The sequence below is a fragment of the Trichomycterus rosablanca genome, chromosome 2 (genome assembly GCF_030014385.1).
Source record: "Trichomycterus rosablanca isolate fTriRos1 chromosome 2, fTriRos1.hap1, whole genome shotgun sequence".
In the NCBI taxonomy this organism is placed as follows: domain Eukaryota; kingdom Metazoa; phylum Chordata; class Actinopteri; order Siluriformes; family Trichomycteridae; genus Trichomycterus; species Trichomycterus rosablanca.
This window is the reverse complement of record NC_085989.1, coordinates 43,184,426-43,211,239: the sequence shown is the minus strand read 5'-3', so window position 1 is coordinate 43,211,239 and position 26,814 is coordinate 43,184,426. Positions and strand designations below refer to the sequence as shown.

General features: G+C 40.4%; 1 protein-coding gene across 1 annotated transcript in view; it reads left to right on the top strand.

Annotated features, from left to right (window-relative positions):
• The window catches only part of wnk4b (WNK lysine deficient protein kinase 4b), a 112,743-nt gene that overhangs the window by 32,884 nt on the left and 53,045 nt on the right, over positions 1-26,814 (top strand). Inside the window, exons 2-4 of the mRNA XM_063016047.1 lie at positions 9,185-9,357; positions 11,464-11,684; positions 15,158-15,315. Coding sequence (XP_062872117.1) covers positions 9,185-9,357; positions 11,464-11,684; positions 15,158-15,315 — 552 coding nt within the window. The remainder of the gene's footprint in view (positions 1-9,184; positions 9,358-11,463; positions 11,685-15,157; positions 15,316-26,814) is intronic.

The following is a 26,814-nucleotide window of genomic DNA, read 5'->3' as shown; positions in this document are numbered from 1 at the left end:
TTATAAATCACTTTATAAATGATAAAGCGGACTTGGATAAATCGGCCTTGTCCCGGCTTGGAGATCTCTCACATCCTCAACGATTAATCCATTAGTGTTATGAAATAAAACAAACTACACTGTTTCCCGTTTTCCTCTTCAATATCCAGCAGGTTTTTTTAATAAGCGTGCTTTGTTTTTTAATAATCTAAAAACGTGACAGAACTTTAGCGAAAAAAACAACAACTCTGCGTCAATTCTAATTGGTCCATCACGTTTGATTGACATCCATATCTTCCAATTGTAGACACTTTTGTTTAACAAATAAAAACAGCAGTTTTGCATAAGTGTGATGTTGTAGGTTCTGTATTTATTTCTTTAGAATATTTGTTTCACAGTCTGAGCATTGTTATTTAGATAGCTAGTTTAACCATGGTGCATTGAGACGTATTATTACTGCTTAGTTGTTTGAGAGGAGAAATGACGGTATCGGATTGGTATCGGTATAGGCAGATACTCAATTTGCAGTATCGGTATTGTATCGGACATAAAACAGTGGTATCGAGCCAGCCCTAATTATAATTACTGCCCTACTAAATTCACAAGAAAATTTTGAAAAGTGCCGCATTTTACGGCACTTAGTAAATAACACTCATACACTCATAAATTGAATAATGTCCATGTTTTCACTCCCCCCCTCTGTAGTCACATAATCGGTTGGGAGTTTTCCAAACTCAGTTACCTGAGTCGTGTTTTTAGCTGCTTTACACTTCGACATTATGGACATTTTGTCTAACCGATTGCTAATGTAACTGAGCGCCTTTAGAGTTTGCTGAGTTTATAATGGGCCCCTGGTGGTGCATTAGATACCACTAAAAAGATGGAAACATGTAAAAGAATATCTATTTGTCATCAATAACCTGAATACAGTGGTATAGTGAAATACTTTTACGTGTGTTAATGTGTAAAAATGTCAGTAATGTACAGTAATCTTATATAATATTGAAGATTTAGCATCACAGCATTATCACATCTGTACTTTGTAGCATAAACAATAAGCATGATTACAGATCACAACACTAATGTATCTTAATCTGTTCATGAGCTTTGGCTGTATTTTATGCTGTATTAACTTACTGTTAATGTAATTGAGTAACAGTGTTGCTTTACATCGTTAAACAGTCCTGAAGTCCTGAAGTGAATCTCGTGCTATTGCTACATAATCAGATCACTAATTTTGAGAAAAAACTATAAACAGAAATGCCACTAACAGAATTATTATGCAATAACCGCTCATAGCCAGTGCTTTCAGCCTGTTTGGTACTTCGACACCCTAATTAAAGCCCTGGCTTGTTGATAAACAGACACAGACATGCCAGTGGAAAATGAAAAGTGAGAACACCCAGTCTGTGCTACCTAGAAACCACAGAAATCAAATATGGAGAGTAGAGGACATTTGGGGTTATTGGCATTGGCCTGGCCGGTGGGTAAAAGTGTGGCTGTGATATTTTAGGAAACCTGTCTTCAGAGTCAGATGAATAGCTGTGCTGTTGTGCTCTTTAGTCTCGCCCCCATCCCGACACTTACGCAATAAGTAATTAAACCATTTATTTTATTAAACTATATAATACATTTTATAAAATAATGATAATAGTAGCAGTAGTAGTAAAAGAAAGGTAAGAAAAATTAATGTTATCTATTTTATTAATTTTAAAATAAAACAAATTATTTAAACAGTGAATTACTAAACAATAAATTGATATCTATCTGTCTGTCTGTCTGTCTGTCCGTCCGTCCGTCCGTCCGTCCGTCCGTCCGTCCGTCCATCCATCCATCCATCTATCCATCTATCTAATAGCACGGCAGATAGGCATAGTTCTGTAACCAGCAACCCCTGCTGGTCTCTACATGGTGGCATGGTGCTATTCTCTAGGTTTTTTTGTGAAACAATGGACTTTAATACGAGGACTTTAAAGTTTAATGTTTTTTTTAATAAAACCTGAATTACTTGCAGTGTTACTTCTGGTAAGTGTCTTTCGTGCTGTTTGTGTGTTTTTCCTTGACTATTTTTCTTTGCCCTTACTTCACTTTTCCCAGAATGGGAATGGATTATGTGAAGAGCATTTACAACACCTTAGTCTCTTTATTAATGACTTGACTGATTATAAGGTTCTTTATTCCTAATCGGCATTTTATTGCACTATTTGTTGGAGACACTCAATATAATGAAAACCTTTGTCTATGTTTGCATTTGGATTGTTAGTTTTGAAGATAAAGTTGGGGGGCAACCCAATAAACAGCACCCATGGGTATAGAGCTGAATGCTAGCTCTGTAGTTTATTACTCTTTAGTCTTGTTCATGTTTAATTACCTCAGCTTTTAATGATCACACTTGAAATGCTCTGAATGAGATGAACAGGGGACTCTGTTTTAGACCTTGGTGTTTATGGTGCTTGTTGATGTTCTGAGCTGAAAAACTGAGGCAGGACTTGCTTGAGCTCCTGGCTGTGACGTCTGGCAGTGGCAGTACGTGAAGCAGTCTACTCAAACCAGCTGTGGAAACACAAATACATGCAAACTGCCGAACAAACCTTGTCCTGAACTCACTTTCTACTAGTACGTTTGTTCAAATTTACAATGCAAACACTCACAACATTTACAGCGACAGGAAAGCAAGTTTATAACCACTTGTGTTATTATTTATTATACTTTTTTTTTGTTTGTTCTCATTCCCACCCAATTCAGCTGGAGTCTATCTCTCTCTCTCTCTGGCTGCTCCTGTCACACACCCCCTCCAACACACGTGCACCCACCAATTGCTTTTTATCACTTGGTCTCAGTGATGCACTGACATCTGTAATCAGCCGCCCCTTGTGCAGGCACGTCAGCCAGAACCCTACTTTGACAAATGTCCCTCCTCCCCACAGACACACAGCCAATCGTATGTCTGTGTAAGAGCCCGGTCGTGGTGACCTTGAGATCCCAGTGGTGGTGAGCTAACACGTTCGAGCACCGTGTTAAGACTTCAAATAATGTCTTTTGACTTTGTACTTATACATCTGTATGAAAGTTGCATGTATTTAAGTACGTATACAAATATTTCCTCAAAATAAAATTATATAGACATTTACAATGATAATTAAATAACTTTTTTAATTAATTAGGTTTAATTTCGACCCACTCATTTTGGCTAGTTTATGTTGATCTTCCAATAGACAATTACACCGATCAGCCATAACACTTCTTGTTTCTACACTCACTGTCCATTTTATCAGCTCCACTTACCATATAGAAGCACTTTGTAGTTCTACAATTACTGACAGTAGTCCATCTGTTTCTCTGCATGCTTTGTTAGCCCCCTTTCATGCTGTTCTTCAATGGTCAGGACTCTCCCAGGACCACTACAGAACAGGTATTATTTGGGTGGTGGGTCATTCTCAGCACTGCAGTGACACTGACATGGTGGTGGTGTGTTAGTGTGTGTTGTGCTGGTATGAGTGGATCAGACACAGCAGCGCTAATGGAGTTTTTAAACAACTCACTGTCACTGCTGGACTGAGAATAGTCCACCAACCAAAAATAACCAGCCAATAGCACCCCATGGGCAGCGTCGTGTGACTACTAATGAAGGTCTAGGAGATGACCAACTTAAACAGCAGCAATAGATGAGCGATCGTCTCTGACTTTACATCTACAAGGTGGACCAACTAGGTAGGAGTGTCTAATAGAGTGGACAGTGAATGGACACGGTATTTAAAAACTCCAGCAGCACTGCTGTGTCTGATCCACTCATACCAGCACAACACACACTAACACACCACCACCATGTCATTGTCACTGCAGTGCTGAGAATGATCCACCACCTAAATAATACCTGTTCTGTGGGGGTCCTGACCATTGAAGAACAGGGTGAAAGCAGGCTAAAATGTATGTAAAGAAACAGATGGACTACAGTCAGTAATTGTAGAACTACAAAGTGCTTCTATATGGTAAGTGGAGCTGATAAAATGGACAATGTTATGGCTGATCAGTGTATAATTACTGCATTTCAAGACCAGAGAAGTTAGGCAATGCAAATGTGACTTGATTTAGTATATTGTTTGGAAACCTTAAGTTATTTTGACTGTTTGAGGTGTTTAGTTGAAATGTTCATATTATCCTCCAAGTGTAGTTTTTTTTGTGGGAAGCCGATAAGTATACATTCTTCTGTTTTGTGTCCCAGCTCATCATTCCATGCATTTTTTCCTTTCAAAACATCTAATGGCTTTTTAGATATGCATCGTTGTGCTTCTCCTTAGCAGAGTACCCTTATGTGGGGTGTAAGATAATTGCAGGGCAGCTTTTTGTTTACTGTGTAACTGTTGTTTTTACTGCTTTTAGTTCATCCAGCAATTCTTTTCGAATGACTTTAGACTTCTTTCCTACTTTTCTTTGTTGGATGTTGAAAAATCTTAAGAGGCACCTGATCACAGCTGTTCGTTTAGTAATGGTTCATCAAACTTATCAAAGCATTTTTACTAAAAAAGGGAATCTTGTCATTAGCTTTGTCCTTTTATATGTTGTTTAAGTATATTTATTTATTTATTAGGATTTTAAAGTCATGTTTTACACACTTTGGTTACTTTCATGACAGGACAGGTAGTTACTGGTTACGCAAGATTCATCAGTTCAAGTTTAATGTCAAACACAGTCTTTAAAGCAGACAGTCCACCGATACCCCTTTTCCACCGACGTGGATCCGGCTCGTTCCGGTTCTCGAACTTGATCTTGAACCAGTTCTGCGTGTTTCCACTGAATAAAAGAGCTTCCAGACAGAGAACTAGCGTTCTAATCTGGCACCACAAAATACTTTTTTTTTTCAGCGTGAACCGTGACGTCATCGGTGGGCGTGTAAAAGTCTAGACGTTTGGGTGCTGTCACATGAGAAGCTGTAAAACCGCTGTGCTGTTGCCTTGTATGGAGTTTAATGCTGCACTTCCAACTTTTAAAGTTCACCTGATTACATTTTGATCCAGTTTTCCACTGATATTTTCAAAGCGCCTCAAAAGAATGATGAACTGTGTGATATGACGTGGTAAAAGCGACCATACGCGGAAAGTACGAACAACGCTCTACGTGAAAAATAAAGCGTAACATGGCTTGTTGTACTAAAACAACTGGGCAGTACAGAGCAATTATAACCAGTAATAACAGAGAGAAATGTAGGGTTCTGTGTCGTACTTTTAGTACATTCAGCCACATTACGCTTTATTTTTTACGTGAAGCTTTTTCCACTCTCCCGATTCAGAACCCTGAGCTGCATAAACACCACACGTGAAGTAAATCCAGCTAACCACAGATACATGTGAAGCTTTTAGAGTGGATTTGATGGTTATTTCACACAAATGGATATTCGTGTTGTGGAACTTCAGTGATGTTTTATTGCTCAAGCCGAGCGCTGAGCAAATCGGATATTTGCGCCGAGGGTCGCGGTAAGAGCGAAGCGCAAAACGCTTCTCACGTGATGCACTAAAGAAAGCAACAATGGCGACAAACACGTCTACGTCTTCTTATCACCAATAGTTAAGTGATGCTTTTTGCATAAAAACGAACATCTGTAACAACAGCACACATGCTCGCAGGTAACCTACATGCTCCTCCATCGTGTTACTACTCTTTACTTTCTTTATGTAACACCCACCATTTATGACACAGGCTAAAAAACACCAAGGTTGAAGAAACCCGAACAGAACCAGTTCAAGAACCAGGGTTCTTTTGGTGGAAAAGCGCTACTATTGGCATGTTTTGGGGACTTTTTATCTTAACATCCTAACAACAATGCCATTACAAAAAGATAGAAAAATAATAATGTTATTTCTTATACCCTCCTCAGAAATTAAAAAGCCCAAATAATAATTTAAGCAAAGTTTCTTAGTTAAAACCCTTTGTAACTGGGCTTTTCAAAAGGACAGTTTCAAGTACTTGTGTTACCTTCATTACTGATGTAAATTTGCAGTTGGGACATGCCTTTGGTGGAAGCCCTTTAAATATTTTACCATTGTGGTACTGCCAAAGCTCAGTTTCCAGCTCACAGGAGACAGTTAAAAGTTCTTCTTAGGTTGGCATGGTTTCTCATACCATTAAGATTCATGAGTCCCAACTAAAGTCCAATTGATACTTTAGGAACACTGTTCTTGTAAAAGTCTAGCAGTGAGTAAAGTTGCATCAGTGTTTCCATTCCTGGTTGTAAGAGGGTGTTTTGTGTTTCGGGCTCTGGGATTGGACAGTTCTCTGTTTCCACAACTACAGAGCCAACCACATATATCACGCTCTGTCAACATTTTCAACCAGGCTTCTATTTCCACCCAATTAAAGTTGGGGTAATTGGATAGATAATATCCTGTCGAAAGACCTGCATCTGAGGGACAGCTTTCTGACACTGGGCTGTACCGTCCACTCCAAAATGCCTTTATAATCATCTGACCGGTCTTTTTTGTGGAACTGAGAGGTTCGGATGTTGTGCCCCTTTCAGTGGGGTTCAGATGTTGTGCCTCTTTCAGTGGGTATCAGATGCCGTACCCCTTTCAGTAGGGTTCAGAAGTTGTGCCTTTTTCAGTGGGGTTCAGATGCCATGCCCCTTTCAGTAGGGTTCAGATGCCATGCCCCTTTCAGTGGGATTCAGATGTTGTGCCTTTTTCAGTGGGGTTCAGATGCTGTGCCCCTTTCAGTGGGGTTCATATACCATGTCCCTTTCAGTGGGCTTCAGATGTTGTGACCCTTTCAGTGGGTTTAGATGCCGTGCCTCTTTTAGTGGGTTCAGATGCTGTGCCCCTTTCAGTGGGGTTCAGAAGTTGTGCCCAAATCAGTGGAGTTCAGATGTTGTGCCCAAATCAGTGGGGTTCAGATGTCGTGCCCCCCAGTGTGAAGGTAGAAGGTAGTGTGAATGTCACAAAGCTGAAGAGATTTGAGACCTGGGTTCAAACTCAGGCTCTTAATATAGGGCAATAGTAGCTTAATATAGGGCAAAAGTACTGAACTAGTAATCAGAAGGCTGCCGGTTGAAGCCCCACCACTGCCAGGTTGCCCCTGTTTGGCCCCTGGGCAAGGCTGTTAATCCTCAATTGCTCAAAATGTATTCAGTCATAATTGTAAGTTGCTTAGGATAACACCTTAAATGATTTAATGTGTTCATGGTTAAGGTGCTAAAGCATTAATTAGAAGGTTATGTGTTCAAGATAAGGCACCAACAATGTTTGCTCCATACTGTCACTGTCTTGGGGTGGGTGTTCCCGAAACAGCCTAATCATTAGGTGGTGGACTTGTCGGTGCCCGCCCCAAGCCCAGATAAAATGAGTGGAGATGCATCACGAAAGGCATCTGGTGTAAAAACTGTACTAAGTTTGGTATGTAAAACCAGATGTGCTGTGGCGACCTTTAAATACAGGAGCAGTCAAAAGAAAACAAATTTGACTCCATTTTTTATGATTTGCAAACAGATGGAGTCAATAAACACTCAAATTACGGCGACAATTATGGAGAGGGCTTTCAGTGTGCAGCATGAGGCGTGTGGGAGGCACTTCAAATCACTGATGTCACCTACATTAAAACACTCCACTGAAGCGAATGCCAGCACTCGCGATCCTACCTGAGACATCAAATTGCTATTACATAACAGCTCATAGAAAAACAAACGTGAATAACATTTCTGCTGTCGTGGACAAACTGTACATACTCATTATCATCAGTACATCTGACAGATGATATTATAAAAAAATTTAACTGAAGCAGATTCTAATCTGTGCTGAATTGGATTGGACCGATTTCAAATGTGTAGCCCAAAACAAGCTGCAAAAAGAACTAAAAGAGCCAGAAACATACAGAATAAAGTGCTTTTGGACTGTATGAGTATGACATGACATGAAACACCTAATTCATCAAGCTGTAAAGTGCTGACATATAAAATAACATCGTTCATAGACTCAAAGAGCTACCAGTCCCAGGTCCCATTAACTAAAAAGCACTTTTTTTAAGTTGCCAGTATATACACTATACAGTCAAAAGTATGTGGACATTAACCCCCCCCCCCACACACACACACACATATATAAACCACCTCCTTGTTTCTACACTCACTGTCCATTTTATCAGCTTCACTTACCATATAAAAGCACTTTGTAGTTCTACAATTACTGACTGTAGTCCATCTGCTTTTTTACATACTTTTTCGCCTGCTGTCACTTCAATGGTCAGGACCCCCCCACAGGACCACCGCAGAGCAGGTATTATTTGGGTGGTGGATGATTCTCAGCACTGCAGTGACACTGACATGGTGGTGGTGTGTTAGTGTGTGTTGTGCTGGTATTAGAGGATCAGACACAGCGGGACTGCTGGAGTTTTTAAATACCGTGTCCACTCAATGTCCACTCTATTATACACTCCTACCTAGTTGATCCACCTTGTAGATGTAAAGTCAGAGACGATCGCTCATCTATTGCTGCTGTTTGAGTTAGTCGTCTTCTAGACCTTCATCAGTGGTCACAGGACACTGCCCATGGGGCGCTGTCGGCTGGATATTTTCGGTTGGTGGACTATTCTCAAGCCAGCAGGGACAGTGAGGTGTTTAAAAACTCCATCAGCATTGCTGTGTCTGATCCACTCATACCAGCACAACACACACTAACACACCACCACCATGTCAGTGTCACTGCAGTGCTGAGAATGACCCACCACCTAAATAATACCTGCTCTGTAGTGGTCCAGGGAGAGTCCTGACCATTGAAGATCAGCATGAAAGAGGGCTAACAAAGCATGCACAGAAGCAGATGGACTACAGTCAGTAATTGTAGAATAACAAAGTGCTTCTATATGGTAAGTGGAGCTGATAAAATGAACAGTGAGTGTAGAAACAAGGAGATGGTTTTAATGTTATGGCTGATCAGTGTATATACCACAGTCATAATTTACCTCACAGTCATCATTAACCTTACAGTTATTATCTACAGCAAAGTCATCAACCTATCAGAAAAGGGCCGTGCCAGTACTGTTTCCACAAAGTTGAAAGCATATAATGAATTTTATAATAGATTTTATATATGTGAACATTGTGTGCAGTTGAAACCTTGACCCCAGTTGTAGTGTTGGCGTTCATAAATGCTAAATAAATATAAAGTTCATAAATATAAAGTCTAAAGAAATATTAACTTTTTTCATCATGTTTTCTTATCAGACACGGAGGCTGACCAAGGCTGAGCGCCAGCGTTTTAGCGAGGAGGTGGAGATGCTGAAAGGTCTGCAGCACCCCAACATCGTTCGTTTCTACGACTCCTGGAAATCAACAGTGAAGGGCCACAAATGTATCATTCTTGTTACTGAGCTCATGACGTCAGGAACACTGAAGACGTAAGTTCTGTTCTCTGAGGCAGTGTTACAATCGGCTCTTAAAATTGCTTACATGTGGCTCTGAGATTAAAGATGCAGGACGTGTATGCATACTGGACTACTGTGCTGGGGTACAGAAAGTATTAGACCCCTCTTATTTACATCCACGTACTCTCTTATTTAATTAAAGGGATTTCTGAGGTTTTCTACTGACCTAAAAAAATAAACAATGCACTGCTTATACAGTATTGCTTCATTACCATTACTGTGTTATTACTGTGATATCATCTATTGAAACCATTCAATCCAGATGTTTTCAGTTTAAGTCTTCAGTGAAATCCATTTAGTTTTTTTTTCTTTGTCTTATGTTCTTTATATTCTTCTGTTTTATATGTTTTAATTTGTTATATCTTATATCTTATTAGCTATATCTATACCCAAATCAGAAAAAGTTGGGACAGTATGGAAAATGTAAATAAAAATATAAAATGCAGTGTTCCTTACATTTACTTTGACCTTTATTTGATTGCAGACAAATTAACCTGAGATATTTCATGTTTTATCTGCTCTACTTCATTTCATTTATTAATAAACATCCATTCCTGCATTTCAGGCCTGCAACACAGGAATTTAGGGCTAGTAATGAGGTATAAAAACTAAATAACGATGTGATTCCAAACAGGTGATGTCTACAGGTGATTGTAATCATGGTTTGGTACAAAAGCAGCATTCAGGAAAGAGTCTTTTTCATGAACAAAGAGGATCTCCAGTTTGTCAACAAATGTGTGAAAATTGTATTGAAATGTTTAAAAACAATGTGTCAATTAAAGATTGGAAGGGATTTGCATATTTCTCCCTCTACATTGCATAATAATATTATTAAGCGATTCAATGAATCGGGAGGAATTTCAGTGCGTATAGGCCAAGAGCGCAAGCTTCGATCCCTCAGACAGCACTGCATCAAGAACCGCCACTCAACAATAGCTGATATAATCACATGGGTGAGGGATTACTTTGGCAAACCTTTATCAGGCACTACAATACGGAGTTACATGCACAAATGCCACTTAAAACTTTATTGTGCAGTCTAATGTTAACCAGTCTAATGTTAATGTCCAGAAGTGGCGTCAACTTCTCTGAGCTCTGAGGCATCTAGGATAGACCGTCACACAGTGGAAACGTGTATTGTGGTCAGATGAATCAGCAGTCCAGGTTTTTGGAAAAATTGACGCCGTGTGCTCCAGACCAAAGAGGTAAAGGACCATCCAGTCTGTTATCAGCAACAAGTCCAAAAGCCATGGTATAAATGTCATGGTATGAGGCTGTGTCAGTGCCCTTGGCAAAGGTCATTAACACTTCTGTGATGGCAGCATTAATACAGAAAAGTACATTGAGATCTTTGAGCAACAAATGCTGCCTTCAAGACGTCATCTTTTCCAGGGACGTCCATGCATTTTTTAACAAGACAATGCAAAACCACATGCTGCACACATTACAAAGGCATGGCTGCATAAGAATAGGGTACAAGTACTGAACTGGCCTGCCTGCCTGCAGTCCTGATTTGTCCCCAGTAGAGAATGTGTGGAGAATTTTGAAAGGAAAAATGCGACAACGACGACCCCATACTGTTGTACATCTTAAGACGTGTTTGCAGGAAGAATGAGACAAAATAAAAGCTGAAACACTAAATCACTTGGTATCCTTGGTGCCAAAACATCTTTTAAGTGTGGTGAAAAGGAATGGCAACATTACAAAGTGGTAGATGCTTTACTGTTTAATGCTTTATCTTTTTGGAATGTGTTGCAGGCCTGAAATGCAGGAATGGATGTTTATTAATAAATGAAATGAATCTGAGGAGACAAAACATGAAATATCTCAGGTTCATCCTGTCTGCAATATACTGTCCCAACTTGTTTTGGGGTTGTAATAAATTTGCTACAAATTTAGTAATACCTAATATTATGGTACATTAGTAGCCTACACACAAAAATATTGACATTGCCTCTTTAATGTGTAACACAGAGTGCAGACTGAATCACTGCATCATAATAATAATTATTATTAATAATTAATATAAAATGTTTGCTTCTATAAATCTCCCAATTCCTGTGATTTTCGTTTTCTCAGGTACCTAAAAAGATTTAAAGAGATGAAGCTAAAACTCCTCCAGAGATGGTGCCACCAGATCCTGAAAGGCCTTCACTTTCTACACACCCGAACACCTCCCATCATTCACCGCGACCTCAAGTGCGACAACATTTTCATCACTGGTCCCACCGGCTCTGTCAAGATTGGAGATTTGGGGCTGGCTACATTGAAGAGTGCCTCTTTTGCCAAGAGCGTCATCGGTGAGTTGCTGTTATATCTGTGGTGTTTATTAGAGACCATTAGAGACCATTAGAGACCTGCAAGAACTATTTGTAGTGTTCTTGTACAGTACTTGAGCTTGTTTATGTGTTCACTTCATTTAATTTTATTCACTTTGTGGCTCATGCTTTCTGAATTACTCTACATAGATAAAATATGTGGACACCCATTCTGATTAGTATATGTTATGGCCATGGGCTTGTTGGACGTCCCATTGCAAAAACAAACAGAATTAAAATAGAGTGACCACAGTTGATGTTCCAGTTCATTCCAAAGCTGTTCAGTAGGGCTGAGGTCAGGACTCTGTGCAGGACACTGGAGTTTCTTTAAATTGAGCTTTTCTTCATGTCTTTATAGACTTTGCTTTGTGTACAGGGGCACAGTCATGCTGGAACAGGAAAGGGCCTTCCCTAAACTGTTGCTGCAAAGTTAGAAGCATATCATTTCATTTTACATTACATTTTACATTTTCAGCATTTAGCAGACGCTTTTATCCAGAGTGACTTACAGTACTGTGAAGGTACATTGTCCAAGTAATTGAGGGTTAAGGGCCTTGCCTAGGGGCCCAACAGTGGCAACCTGGCAGTGGTGGGGCTTGAACCGGTGACCTTTTGATTACTAGTCCAGTTCCTTAACCACTAGGTTATTAATGCCCTTAACCTTTATATAATTAATTATATAATTATATAAATAGTTATACAGTATAATTAATTTATTACACCTGTTAGCAATTGGTGTGTCTGAAAAATGTTCAGGTACTGGACTAGTAATTAAAAGATTGCTGGGTCAAAGCCTGCCACTGCCTAGTGACACTGTTGGGCCCCTGAACAAGGCCCTTAAACTTAATTCCTCGAATTGTATTCAGTCATAAATGTAAGATGCTTTGCTGAATGTAAATGTAAACAGCCAGTTCACATCACAGCATGTTTGGGCAGTTGTAGCCTAGCAATTAAAGTACTGGACTAGTAATCGAAAGGTTGCAGGTTCAAGTCGCACCACTGCCAGGTTGCCACTGTTGGGCCCTTGAGCAAGGCCCCTAACTCTCAAGGGCTTTAGTTCATATATTGTATATACGAACCTCTTTTTCGGAAAAGTTGGGACATTTTATGAAATGTGATTTGTTAATTTTCTTTTACCTTTATTTACCTGACAAATATAAAAAGAAATGATTTTAATATCTTGGCTGACCAACTTGATTGTGTTTGGTAATTATAAATACATTTTAAATTTGATGCCTGTGGTACTCTACACGGGACAAGGGCAAAATAAGAAGGAGATGTTCAGGAACATTCAGGAATGTTTTTTGGCAGGTGAATTGGTAATAAGGGAGGGTATCATGATTGGGTATAAAAGAAGGATCCACCAAAAGCACAGACTTTGCCATCAGAAATGGGCTGTTAATAGTTAATAGTGTCCTGGTGAAAGCTGGAAACAGTTCCATAAGAGCATTAACCAGTAATGGCTCCTTCGCTCTTAATACCTTGTTATCTTGGCGTAAAAGTGACCTTTACAGTTATTACTGCAAACATAACCTGCGCCGCACACCGCTACTATCAAGAGTATGTTTGTTTATTTATTCTTGCCATATTCATGCCAGCAACTGCTGAACAGAGACGTAAGTCTTTCTAGAAACTGGTAGCTGGCTGGGCCAGAATCATGAGTTTACAGATACAGATATGTATTAGCTGATTAGCTGCAGATTTGGCTTTATATACAAATGGCTCGGTGGGTAGCAGTCACTTCACAGCAAGAAGGTTCTGGGTTAAGGTGGGAGCGCCGGCCTCCCACAGGCCGAAAACATGCAAGTGAGGTGAATTGGAGATACAAAATTGTCCATGACTGTGTTTGACATAACTTGTTAAAAACTTAAACTGATGAATGTTATGTAATGAGTAACTACCATTTCTTTCATGAATGTTACCAAAGCGTGTAAAACATGACGTTAAAATCCTAATAAATAAATAAATATGCAAATATGAATAGACTAAGATTATGTAATAACCAAGCTTGTAGGACTTCTGTAGGTCAATTCAAAGTCATACTGTTTAGACTTGAGTATAATGTTTCAGGAAAAACTTGGCATTAATCTACGTTATCATTTATTTCAGTTGACATTAGCAGTCACAAAGGCTGACTGTGTATATTCTTACCCATGTTTCAGCAGTTTTTAATTCATAACAGACATTTTTTGGTGGTTTTTGGATTACATCCAACTGTCCAGACAAATTTCCTTTCAGCATGCAGAAGGATGACAGTTTGTGTTTTCTGTCCAACCTTGGCAGGGGAACACTGGTTCATGTATGTTTCTCTGGGTGACCCAAAGTGGCTATATGTATACAGTTGCAATCAGAAAGGTTCAACCCCCTTCATCGTAATGATCGTAAAGTTGTCATACACTGATCAGCCTTAACATTAAAACCACCTCCTTGTTTCTATACTCAATGTCCATTTTATCAGCTCCACCTACCATATAGAAGCACTTTGTAGTTCTACAATTACTGACTGTAGTCCATCTGTTTCTCTACATACTTTTTTAGCCTGCTTTCACCCTGTTCTCCATCAGCGCTGCTGTGTCTGATCCACTCATATCAGCACAACACACACTAACACACCACCACCATGTCAGTGTCACTGCAGTGCTGAGAATGATCCACCACCCAAATAATACCTACTTTGTGGTGGACCATTGAAGAACATCATGAAAGGGGGCTAACAAAGCATGCAGAGAAACAGATGGACTACAGTTAGTAATTGTACAACTACAAAGTGCTTCTATATGGTAAGTGGAGCTGATAAAATGGACAGTGGGTGTAGAAACAAGGAGGTGGTTTTAATGTTATGGCTAATGTCAGTGTCACTGCAGTGCTGAGAATGATCCACCACCCAAATAATAAGTTTTAATGTTATGGCTGATCGGTGTAAATTTAAGTTGAAATTAAAGCATGTAGTTCTCTTGATGAATGTCCATGTTCTTTATTATTCAACCCCCAGCCTCAGTACTTGATGAAAGTGCTAACAAGTTTCTGAAACCTCTCTTGTGGAATCTTCACTCATTCTTCTCATGCAAAAGCTTCCAGCTCATTGAGATTTAATGGTTTTGTGCAAAAACTGCTTTCTTTTGATCCCACCAAAAATCATCATCTTGCTGGAAAGTTCAATTTCACCACAGAAGGTGTAACATTCCTCCTTCAAAATGTTTCAGCATTTCTGTGAATCCATGATGCCAGTCACATGGCCAAGATTGCCAATTCCCGCAACAGAAAAACATCGCCACATCATCACCGACCCAATTTTGTTTATAAGTTTTAATTTATAACAAATAAATTAGAGATGACCTATGATGGACTGGCGACCTGTCCAGGGTCTTTCCTGCCTTTCGACCCGTGAACTGACGCTTTATTAGGTTCTGTTTTGGGTCCTTTATGCTTTTAACTATTGTACTCTTTTTTTTCAGGCACACCTGAGTTCATGGCTCCAGAGATGTATGAGGAAAAGTATGATGAAGCTGTAGACGTTTATGCTTTTGGGATGTGCATCCTAGAGATGACCACGTCCGAATACCCTTATTCAGAGTGCCAAAACGCAGCTCAGATCTACCGGAAGGTCACTAGTGTAAGTAAAACCGTTTTACTCATTTACTCAGAAATGTATTTATGTATTTGGATAAATCACAGGTTCTAATACGAGAGATTAAAATGTTAACAATAGTCCCTACTAAATTTTCACAAATCCACCCTCTCTGTGCTCCTATTTGCCACACCCCTCTATCTGGGAGCACTCTCAGTCTCCTGTCACACCCCCTTTACTGTGATTAGTCTCCAGCTAATTATCAACAGCTGTACCTTGTTTAACGTCAAGACATATAAGGAGGCAGCTTTGAAGGACTCATTGGAGACTAATTTGATTTGGTTTGGTTTGGTTTGCTATGCTATGCTATGCTATACTTTGCTTTGCTTTTGATTCCATCCATCCATCCATTCGTCTGTCCAACTTTGCTTTGTCTTTGCCTTGCATTTGCCTTGTTTTGCTTTGTTTTGGTTTGTTTGTGTAGTTTGTTCTTGTTTGTTCTGTTTGCTCTGTTTGTCCTGTTTATTTAGTTTGCACTTGTCCGTGTGCTCATTGTTACTAGTCTTGTTTGGCTTATGGTTTGTTCGTCTCAAATACAAAAACTCTGCATCCACAGAATCGGTTGCTTTAGACTTTGACATCTTGGACATTTTGACTAACCGATTGCTAACTGAATTGCCGTAGGATTGCTAGGATGCCTCATACCACAGATTAACGAGTAAACATAAGGCACCTGAATGAAAAATGTTAAATTGCCAAACACAAACCCTAAAGATTGAATTGTTTCACGATCCATGATTCAATTTTCACGGCCTTGAAGTAGGTAGAGCCCTATTCATTATGTACAAAAAAGTAAAACAGGATATTACATGTTGTTTTTGTAGCATGTGAAATATGCCAAGCTCTTCAAAAGACCTTCTACTGTTTGTCTCTTTGGTATCTTTTGAGGCACGTTTACAAAGTAACACATTGTTAATGTGGCTGCAGACGTTTTTGAACACAGCTCTCTCTGGGACATTGTGTTTGCAGCTGGACATCCTTGTGAAACCACCCATGAGCTTTTCTTTCACTTATCTATACAAACTACAGGCCTGGGTGTCTGCACTTTAATAGGCTCCCTTCTTTTCTGAGCTTTTCACGAGCCCACTAATGGTTGTCTGTAGCCTGTATGAATGTCACAGGAATATTCCTCCACTGCAGAGGGGACAATTAACACGTCTCCTCAGAGCTATAATTCCATTTGGAAAAAACAGAGGCGTCCCCTTTCATTCATGATAATCAGGCTCTCTTCCAGCCGCAGGATTGCAAATTGCAGGACTACAATCTGTTATTAATTACGCTGTTGGATCCGTGAGCGTGACGCCAGCTTGCCACAGTCTGCTGCGAGTGTCTGATTCGGATTTTGGTGATCTCACACATCACGTCGTCCTCACTGGAGATCTGTTCTGCGTGGAATGGTTTAACGTTTTGGACTCCAGTGAATCATAATCATATTAATAATATGACAAGAACAGCAGGCACACACATCTCTGGAACAAAAGCTGCTGTTGTATCAAGTGTTAGGCGTTTTTACACTTATTTCAGAGCCAGGTCTGTTTGTAGCCCAAGTTTTCAAGCCCTGGTTTGCCTAAAATTACAGTCTCAAATCATAATTTGTTTTATTTTGTATCCTTAGAGCGAACACAGTGATCAAGGTGGTCCCACAGATGCTCAGTTGGGTTCAGGTCTGGGGAATTAGGAGGCAAGCGTAGTACTTAGAAGTCTTGGTCATGCTTTTCCAACCAAAGTCATGGCGCTTTGTCTTGCTGGAAAATCCTCCACAGGGAAGACAATCAGCATGTATGGGTGTATGTGATCTGCAAGGATGGATTCATACCCAAATCGGTTGAGAGTGCCTTTCACATGGATGCAGGGCCCAGAGAATGCCACGAAAACATTCCCCAGACCATAACGCTGCTACAGCCGTTGAAAGTAGGAAGTTTTGACACTGTCCACAGTCAAGTTAGCTTTATATAGCCAATGTATTACAGGCTGCTGTGCAAGAAAGAAGAATCAGCATGGGGCAGTTTGCTTGGCTGTGGACTGGGGTTGCCACAAAAAACTGGACATTGTCATACTGATGACCATCTGACCTTTTTTGTGGTTCTTCCCTTGTGTTTAATCAAAATTTTAAAGTAAGCATATGGAACAGGTAGCAGAAAGTAGATCGCCCACTTGCGTTGTAGTCTGTTTCGTTTTTTTTCCTCCCAATTTAGTGCACTCAATTTTGTCTTCCGCTGCTGAGAGATACCAGATTGCATCTAAGGAAAGCACGTCGCTCTTCTCGCCCATGCTTTCTGCATAGGCGTCTCTTCCGCCAATCAGGGTTCTTACACAGTGTATGAAGACCCACCCACCCACATATAGTCCGGCCCCCACCCTGCAGATACGGTGGGCAATTAGTATCTGCTGCCGGCACTACCAATTATGCCCACCAGATAGCACCCAGCCGACCGGTGGCAACACCAAGTTTCGAACTTGTGTGCTAACGGAATATCCCGCCACGCCACCTGGGTGCCGTAGTCTGTTTCTTTTTGACTGGCCTGTCAGATTCAGTACACAGTCTCATCTTTATCTTTCGTCTTGCTACCCCGTTAAAACCTTTTCCTGAAAAAAACATTACCATTAATTAGTAGATTCATCGCAATTTGCCGTCGTTAACTGCTGTCTTGATGGCCAATTTCCTCAGGAAGCTAACTGATCGACCGCCTGATAAAACGTGGGAAGCAACAACGGTATGCAACAGAAACTCATAGAAAACCAGGACATTAAGTGTCCTGGGAGAGAGCTAAATTTTTCGAGACCCAGGAAAACTGGGACAGGTGGCAAACCTACTGTGGACAGAGGGGTTTTTTTTTATTTGTGGCAGACGTGTATGGTGGTTTGCCAGGGTTTTTTGGTGAATTATGCCTAACCCTTTGGACAAACAACTACACTTTGTTTTTTTCCCCCTGAAGTTTTATTAAGTTAATGGGTGCAATCAAACTAGCCCTATTTATTAAATGCTAAACTGGAAGTTATATACTTTTGTTCCTTGCTAGCTACAATAGCCTTAGAACTTTAATGCAAAACTGAACAAAAGTTCTGTCACAAACGTGTCTTGGCTTTTTTTCTGAACCAGTTTATTTAAGGGTGAACTATAGCACCTCCCTTTACTCACTTATAAACAGCCAGAAGACGTGTGTATGGTCACAGTATAGTTTAGCACAGCATACTTTAGCACTCATGTCTTTACCAGCTTGGCCTTGAGCGTTGTTTTGTTTTTGTTCGATGTCTTACATTTCTGTTACGACTAGAACCTCTCATATCTGTTTTACCTGATACTGAAAGAGGAAGTCAGTATTTACATGAACTCATTTGTAAATGCTTCTTATACAAAGTAATTGTTAAGAGGATTTTACTTGATTATAGTCTTAGTCCTGTGCTGTTTGTACATTGTGTGAAGTACCAAATTAGGGAGTAGGGACAGTCTGCTTTTCTGTTTTCTTTTTGAATGTAAGATGGAAACAGACCAAAATTTGTCAGGTGATGAGAAAATGATGAAGATCAGCAAAGTCTGTAAAACTATTACATACACATGACTTACACATGTTACATGTTTATATTAGCATTGATCACAAATCAATACTGTTAAACTTTGTGATCATTTGAATCTAGGTTGTTGGTTTGGATATGTACACTGATCAGCCATAACATTAAAACCACCTCCTTGTTTCTATACACATTGTCCATTTTATCAGCTCCACTTACCATATAGAAGCACTTTTTAGTTCTACAATTACTGACTGTAGTCCATCTGTTTCTCTGCATGCTTTGTTAGCCCTCTTTCATGCTGTTCTTCAATGAGCAGGTATTATTTGGGTGGTGGATCATTCTCAGCACTGCAGTGACACTGACATTAGCCATAACATTAAAACCACCTCCTTGTTTCTACACTCACTGTCTATTTTATCAGCTCCACTTACCATATAGAAGCACTTTGTAGTTCTACAATTACTGACTGTGGTCCATCTGTTTCTCTACATACTTTTTTAGCCTGCTTTTACCCTGTTCTTCAATGGTCAGGACCACCACAGAGCAGGTATTATTTAGGTGGTGGATCATCCTCAGCACTGCAGTGACACTGACATGGTGGTGGTGTGTTAGTGTGTGTTGTGCTGCTATGAGTGGAGAAGACACAGAAATGCTGATGGAGTTTTTAAACACCTCACTGTCACTGCTGGACTGGAAATAGTCCACCAACCAAAAACATCCAGCCAACATCGCCCTGTGGGCAGCTTCCCGTGACCACTGCTGAAAGTCTAGAAGATGACCAACTCAAACAGCAGCAGTAGATGAGCGATCGTCTCTGACTTTACATCTACAAGGTGGACCAACTATGTAGGAGTGTCTAATAGAGTGGACAGTGAGTGGACACAGTATTTAAAAACTCCAGCAGCGCTGCTGTGTCTGATCCACTCATACCAGCACAACACACACTAACACACCACCACCATGTCAGTGTCACTGCAGTGTTGAGAATAATCCACCACCTAAATAATACCTGCTCTGTAGTGGTCCTGTGGGGGTCCTGACCATTGAAGAACAGCATGAAAGGGGGCTAACAAAGCTTGCAGAGAAACAGATGGACTACAGTCAGTAATTGTAGAACTACAAAGTGCTTCTATATGGTAAGTGGAGCTGATAAAATGGACAGTGAGTGTAGGAACAAGGAGGTGGTTTTAATGTTATGGCTGATCAGTGTATTAGAAATTATATTAGAAAAGTATAAAGTAATTGGAGTTTATGATATTTTAGTTAAGTCTGTGGTAGAGTAAAATCTGAGAAAGATTTTTAGACATTGTGAGCACTATCACTGCAGATTCCTATCACATTACCATCACACGTGAAGAGGTACATGTCAGAACCACCTCAAAGTAAAAATTACCCTTATTTAGGTCATTTAGGAGTGACTGCTGGCTTTATTTACCTGTCCAGGCACAGTTTTATTTTAATATCATGAACTTTTCTCTTCTTGTTTATTAAACTAATTGTACCGACAAGAATGTTTAAGGTGCTTGCTATTTCTTTGTGGTATTTTTCCTCATGAAGTGTTGTTTAATCATTCTGTGGTTGAAAACTTGTGCCCCCCACTGTAAGTAACATTCCAAGAGAAGTCTTTGTTTTGGTTGGACAGCTGTGGGTAAGAATAGTGAGGGGGGGTTGGATGTGAGATCTGGTGGAGGTCACTGGGGGAAAGTGTGGCATGATAGGAAAGGAACGACAGGCAGCTGACGCCAGTATGTCGCTGATAGACACAGTCGAGTGTTTCTTGCTGGCCCCACAAACTAAGCAGTGACTTTCACGGTCAAGAGAAGGAGACTGGCTGAGACTTCACTCATCCTTATGCAGGAAGTATTTATAGTGATTGTAGAACCAATGCATAAGGGTCATCCATTGTACCACACCCCTGGAGCCAAGAGGGTTAAGGGCCTTGCTCAAGCGCCCAACAGTGGCTGCATAGCAGAGCCTGGATGAACTCGCAACCTTTCAAATGACAGCCCAAAGCTCTACCTACTAGGCTACCACTGTCCAAATAATAATAGTAATAATAATAATAATCTACAATCTAGGACAGATGAACGCCTTTATTTGTCTTATACACTATACACTGTGGCGTGCGATCGACTTGCCATCGTAGAAAGGCAACAACATTTCTTCAGAAATGGTGCTCAAAATTAGCATAGCATAGCATAGCACATTTTGTATTCATGCTTGTGTTGAATTTGTGAATGACCATTTTCGTTAAGCGTGTTAAGTTTGGTGATCTGTCTGTTCCAGTGGCGGCTGCTGGTCTTTCAAAGAGGGGAAGCTCATTGTCGGTTTACATCATAAAATTTGTCAATTTATTTATACATATATTCTGCCCTCCGTTCCTTTTCAAGAAAATGGCCTGAAATGGGTTGGAGTTTGTCTTTCAACTTCACTCGCAAAATCCACGATGGGACTGAAGCTCCCAGTGATTAACTGACGGTGTAGATCTCAAAATAGCTGTCAATCAAAACGGGATTCAGCCTTTCGACTGATCTGCCAATCATCTTGCAGAAGCTCAGCGTCCAGACCCGCCCACAGCTCCATTCACCCCCAGAGACGCTCAGCGTACGGGGGCGGGACAAAATCGTGGCATTTATCCAATGACCGGCGAGTTTCGAAGCAATTAAAAAAACCCTTCCATGCAGTCCCATAGAAGTGAATAGACGCTCAGCTTCTGCGGGCAAATGCATTGACGCTCCGGGAATGTATGAGAAGTTCGAGTCAGTCGATTTGTGATAAGTAGCTGATTCTGAACGAACTCGTCTTCGAGATGAACGTGTTCTAACGCATTTGTAGTCAATGAAATGTTAACACAACTGTACATATTTGACCATTTAATTTTTGACATTTTAGGGGACATTTTATCCCTTGCAGTCTTAGAGAAATCGCCACTGGTCTGTTCTGCTCACATGTTCAGCAAGTGTCATATATCAGATCTAATCTCTTTTCCATGCCCTTGTGATTCACACAAAGCAGTTCCTAAATAAAAGAGCTTCCTCTGACATTAAAAGAGCATTATTTTTCCTTACATCTCGCTGATGCCACAATACGTATACAATATATATACACCGACCAGGCATAACATTAAGACCACTGGGAAGAAGGCAAGTCGTAGGAGGTAGTGTGATGCTTTGGACAATGTTCTGCTGGGAAACCTTGGGTCCTGCCATGCATGTCGATGTTACTTTGACACATACCACCTACATAAGCATTGTTGCAGACCATGTACACCATGTGGAAACGGTATTCCCTGATGGCTGTGGCCTCTTTCAGCAGGATGATGCGCCCTGCCACAAAGCAAAAATGCTTCAGCAATGGTTTGAGGAGCACAACAAGGAGTTTGAGGTGTTGACTTGGGCTCCAAATTCCCCAGATCTCAATCCAATCTAGCATCTGTGGGATGTGCTGGACAAACAAGTCCGATCCATGGAGGCCCCACCTCACAACTTACAGCAGTTAAAGGATCTGCTGCTGACATCTTGGTGTCAGATACCACAGCACACATTGAGGGGTCTAGTGGAGTCCATGCCTCGATGAGTCAGGGCTGTTTTGGCAGCAAAAGGGGGACCAACACAATATTAGGTCATAATGTTATGCCTCATTGGTGTATTTTTTTTTTTTTTTTTTTTCACATATCCTGGCTTGTTTGGAAGCTGGGGTCAGAGCCAAGACGGTTAAGGGCTCAAATGGCAGAGCCAGTATGACAAAAAAGCCATTCTGCAAAATATCAGTTTATTTAAAGTAATACATTTCTACTAGTGAAATTCAAAACCACTGATCAACATAAATGAAAAAGATTATTGGCACATAGGGAATGTTTTTGCCCAGATGCTGCATATAAGAGGAACATTTTTGGTGTAATGCAGTATTTGTCAGGATTAAAAAAGAAAAAGTAGCAGTGCAGTAACGACGTCACTGTTTGTCCCAAACATTTTAGTCATTTAGGGGTTATGAATAGATGATATACAGTAAATCTAGAAAGTATTCAGACCCCTTGGCTTTTTGCACACTGTATTGTGCTTTGAATTTGATTTGAAATAATTGGCCTTTTTTTCCATCAGTCTACACTTACTTTCTTAAAATGACACTTGAAGTAAAAAGCAGGTACTCTTTTGACCCTCAATTCAATTTTTTGTAAAGACCCAGCAGTAATTACAGCTGCCAATCTGTACAAGCTTTACTGGATTTTGACAGGTTGTCCTTTTGTTCATAGAAAGCTCTGAAGCTGTGTCAGATTATGTGGATGGTGAGCATCTTTCATCTAAGGTCATTTTTACAGATATTCAAGGCGCTTTAGTCTGGGCTTTGGCTGAGCCACACAAAAATGTCCCTTAAGTACATTTACTGTCTCTATGCACTAATGGTGTACATACTGTATGTACAGTATATGTACAGTGTATCACAAAAGTGAGTACACCCCTCACATTTCTGCAAATATTTTATTATATCTTTTCATGGGACAACACTATAGACATGAAACTTGGATATAACTTAGAGTAGTCAGTGTACAGCTTGTATAGCAGTGTAGATTTACTGTCTTCTGAAAATAACTCAACACACAGCCATTAATGTCTAAATAGCTGGCAACATAAGTGAGTACACCCCACAGTGAACATGTCCAAATTGTGCCCAAAGTGTCAATATTTTGTGTGACCACCATTATTATCCAGCACTGCCTTAACCCTCCTGGGCATGGAATTCACCAGAGCTGCACAGGTTGCTACTGGAATCCTCTTCCACTCCTCCATGATGACATCACGGAGCTGGTGGATGTTAGACACCTTGAACTCCTCCACCTTCCATTTGAGGATGCGCCACAGGTGCTCAATTGGGTTTAGTCCATCACCTTTACCTTCAGCTTCCTCAGCAAGGCAGTTGTCATCTTGGAGGCTGTGTTTGGGGTCGTTATCCTGTTGGAAAACTGCCATGAGGCCCAGTTTTCGAAGGGAGGGGATCATGCTCTGTTTCAGAATGTCACAGTACATGTTGGAATTCATGTTTCCCTCAATGAACTGCAGCTCCCCAGTGCCAGCAACACTCATGCAGCCCAAGACCATGATGCTACCACCACCATGCTTGACTGTAGGCAAGATACAGTTGTCTTGGTACTTCTCACCAGGGCGCCGCCACACATGCTGGACACCATCTGAGCCAAACAAGTTTATCTTGGTCTCGTCAGACCACAGGGCATTCCAGTAATCCATGTTCTTGGACTGCTTGTCTTCAGCAAACTGTTTGCGGGCTTTCTTGTGCGTCAGCTTCCTTCTGGGATGACGACCATGCAGACCGAGTTGATGCAGTGTGCGGCGTATGGTCTGAGCACTGACAGGCTGACCTCCCACGTCTTCAACCTCTGCAGCAATGTTGGCAGCACTCATGTGTCTATTTTTTAAAGCCAACCTCTGGATATGACGTCGAACACGTGGACTCAACTTCTTTGGTCGACCCTGGCGAAGCCTGTTCCGAGTGGAACCTGTCCTGGAAAACCGTTGTATGACCTTGGCCACCATGCTGTAGCTCAGTTTCAGGGTGTTAGCAATCTTCTTATAGCCCAGGCCATCTTTGTGGAGAGCAACAATTCTATTTCTCACATCCTCAGAGAGTTCTTTGCCATGAGGTGCCATGTTGAATATCCAGTGGCCAGTATGAGAGAATTGTACCCAAAACACCAAATTTAACAGCTCTGCTCCCCATTTACACCTGGGACCTTGACACATGACACCAGGGAGGGACAACGACACATTTGGGCACAATTTGGACATGTTCACTGTGGGGTGTACTCACTTATGTTGCCAGCTATTTAGACATTAATGGCTGTGTGTTGAGTTATTTTCAGAAGACAGTAAATCTACACTGCTATACAAGCTGTACACTGACTACTCTAAGTTATATCCAAGTTTCATGTCTATAGTGTTGTCCCATGAAAAGATATAATGAAATATTTGCAGAAATGTGAGGGGTGTACTCACTTTTGTGATACACTGTATATATGACAAAAGCAATTCTTTAGAATATCAGTTTATTTAAAGAACTACATTCCTACGACTAAAATTTAGAACCACTGACCATTATAAAAAAAAAAGATTATGGTCACACAGGGAATGTTTTTGTCCAGACTGTATATGAGAGGAACATCTAACTCTTGGTGTAATGCAGTATTTGTCAGGATTAAATAGTAAAAGTAGCAAGGCAGTAACAGTGTCACTGTTTGTCCCAAACATTTTAGTCAGTTAGGAGTTATGAATAGATACTATACAGTTCATTTAGAAAGTATTCAGACCCCTTGGCTTTTTGCACACTGTATTGTGTTTTGAATTTGATTTTGAATGGATGTAATTGCCATAATTTTTTACAATGACATTTACAGTGAAAGCAGACACTCTTTTGACCCTCAGTTTTATTCTTTGTAAAGACCCAGCAGTAATTACAGCTGCAAGTCTTCTTACATACATCTGTACAAGCTTTACACAACTGGATTTTGACATGTTGTTCTATAAATCATGGAAAGCTCTGAAGCTGTGTCAGATTGTGTGGATGGTGAGCATCTTTCATCTTAAGGTCATTTTACAGATATTCAAGGTGTTTCATTCTGGACATTGACTGGACCACACAAGAACATCGCTAAAGTACTTATACTGTCCATATGCACTAATGGTGTATATACTGTATGTATATTTATATATGACAAAAGCCATTCTTTAAAATATTTAAAGAACTACATTTCTTTGACTAAAATTCAGAACCACTGGCCATTATAAAAGAAAAGGATTATGGGCACACATACTCTGCATATAAGAGGAACATCTAACTCTTGGTGTAATGTAGTATTTGTCAGGATTAAATAGGAAAAGTAGCAGGTCAGTAACAACGTCACTGTTTGTCCCAAACACACCATCACAAACGTCAGCGTCTTGCCACCGATCAGTCGTTCCAGGGAATGCTGAGAAATCTAACGGCAGATTGACGTACAAGCATATCTAGTATGATAAAATCATATAAACAAAGTACTAATAATTCTTTAACTACTTTAACTTCTGCCATCCAGCAGGCACAGGCGCCAGAGTGTAATGATGTTTTTGGGCATCATATGAATAGAGGTTTAAATGTGTTAGGGAGGAACAGAACATGCCAGCCAGCGAAAATACTCATTTTTGGCACACGTTTGTAACCTGGCACATTTATCGGCTTTGGTCTGCCCCAGTGTTCCACTGTAAACATCGTGAGCAAATTAGCCCCATTAAAGGTGGAGTAAGTGACTCAGTCACAACACAATGAAGCAAAGTTTTACTCACAATCTGGTGATTGTAAATAAATGATTTGCTCAGGTTTGACGTACAGAGAGTTTTAAAAGGTCTTCAGTTAGCTACACCTTTAAATTATTAAATATCATGTACTTTCCACAGTCACTTTCTCTTTCGTCAGGATTCAAGTGTTAAGTTAGCATAGCTGGGGTTTCACTCGTTTATTGACCACCAAATAAGTAAGTCGTTCTGGATAAGAGCATCTGCTAAATGCTGAAAATGTAAATGTAAAACAAAACAACATTCATTGTGCTGAATTTACTGCAGCTAGTGTTTTTTATTTGGTCATCATAAAGTAAACTTGCATGCAAATGTGAACCAAATGCACAACTGCCAGCACAACACACACTAACACACCACCACCATGTCAGTGCCACTGCAGTGCTGAGAATGACCCACTACCCAAATAATACCTACTCTGTAGTGGTCCTGTGGGGGTCCTGACCATTGAAGAACAGCATGAAAGGGGGCTAACAAAGCATGCAGAGAAACAGATGGACTACAGTCAGTAATTGAATAACTACAAAGTGCTTTTATATGGTAGGTGGAGCTGATAAAATGGACAATAAGTGTAGAAACAAGGAGGTGGTTTTAATGTTATGGCTGATCAGTGTATATATCTGCACAATTA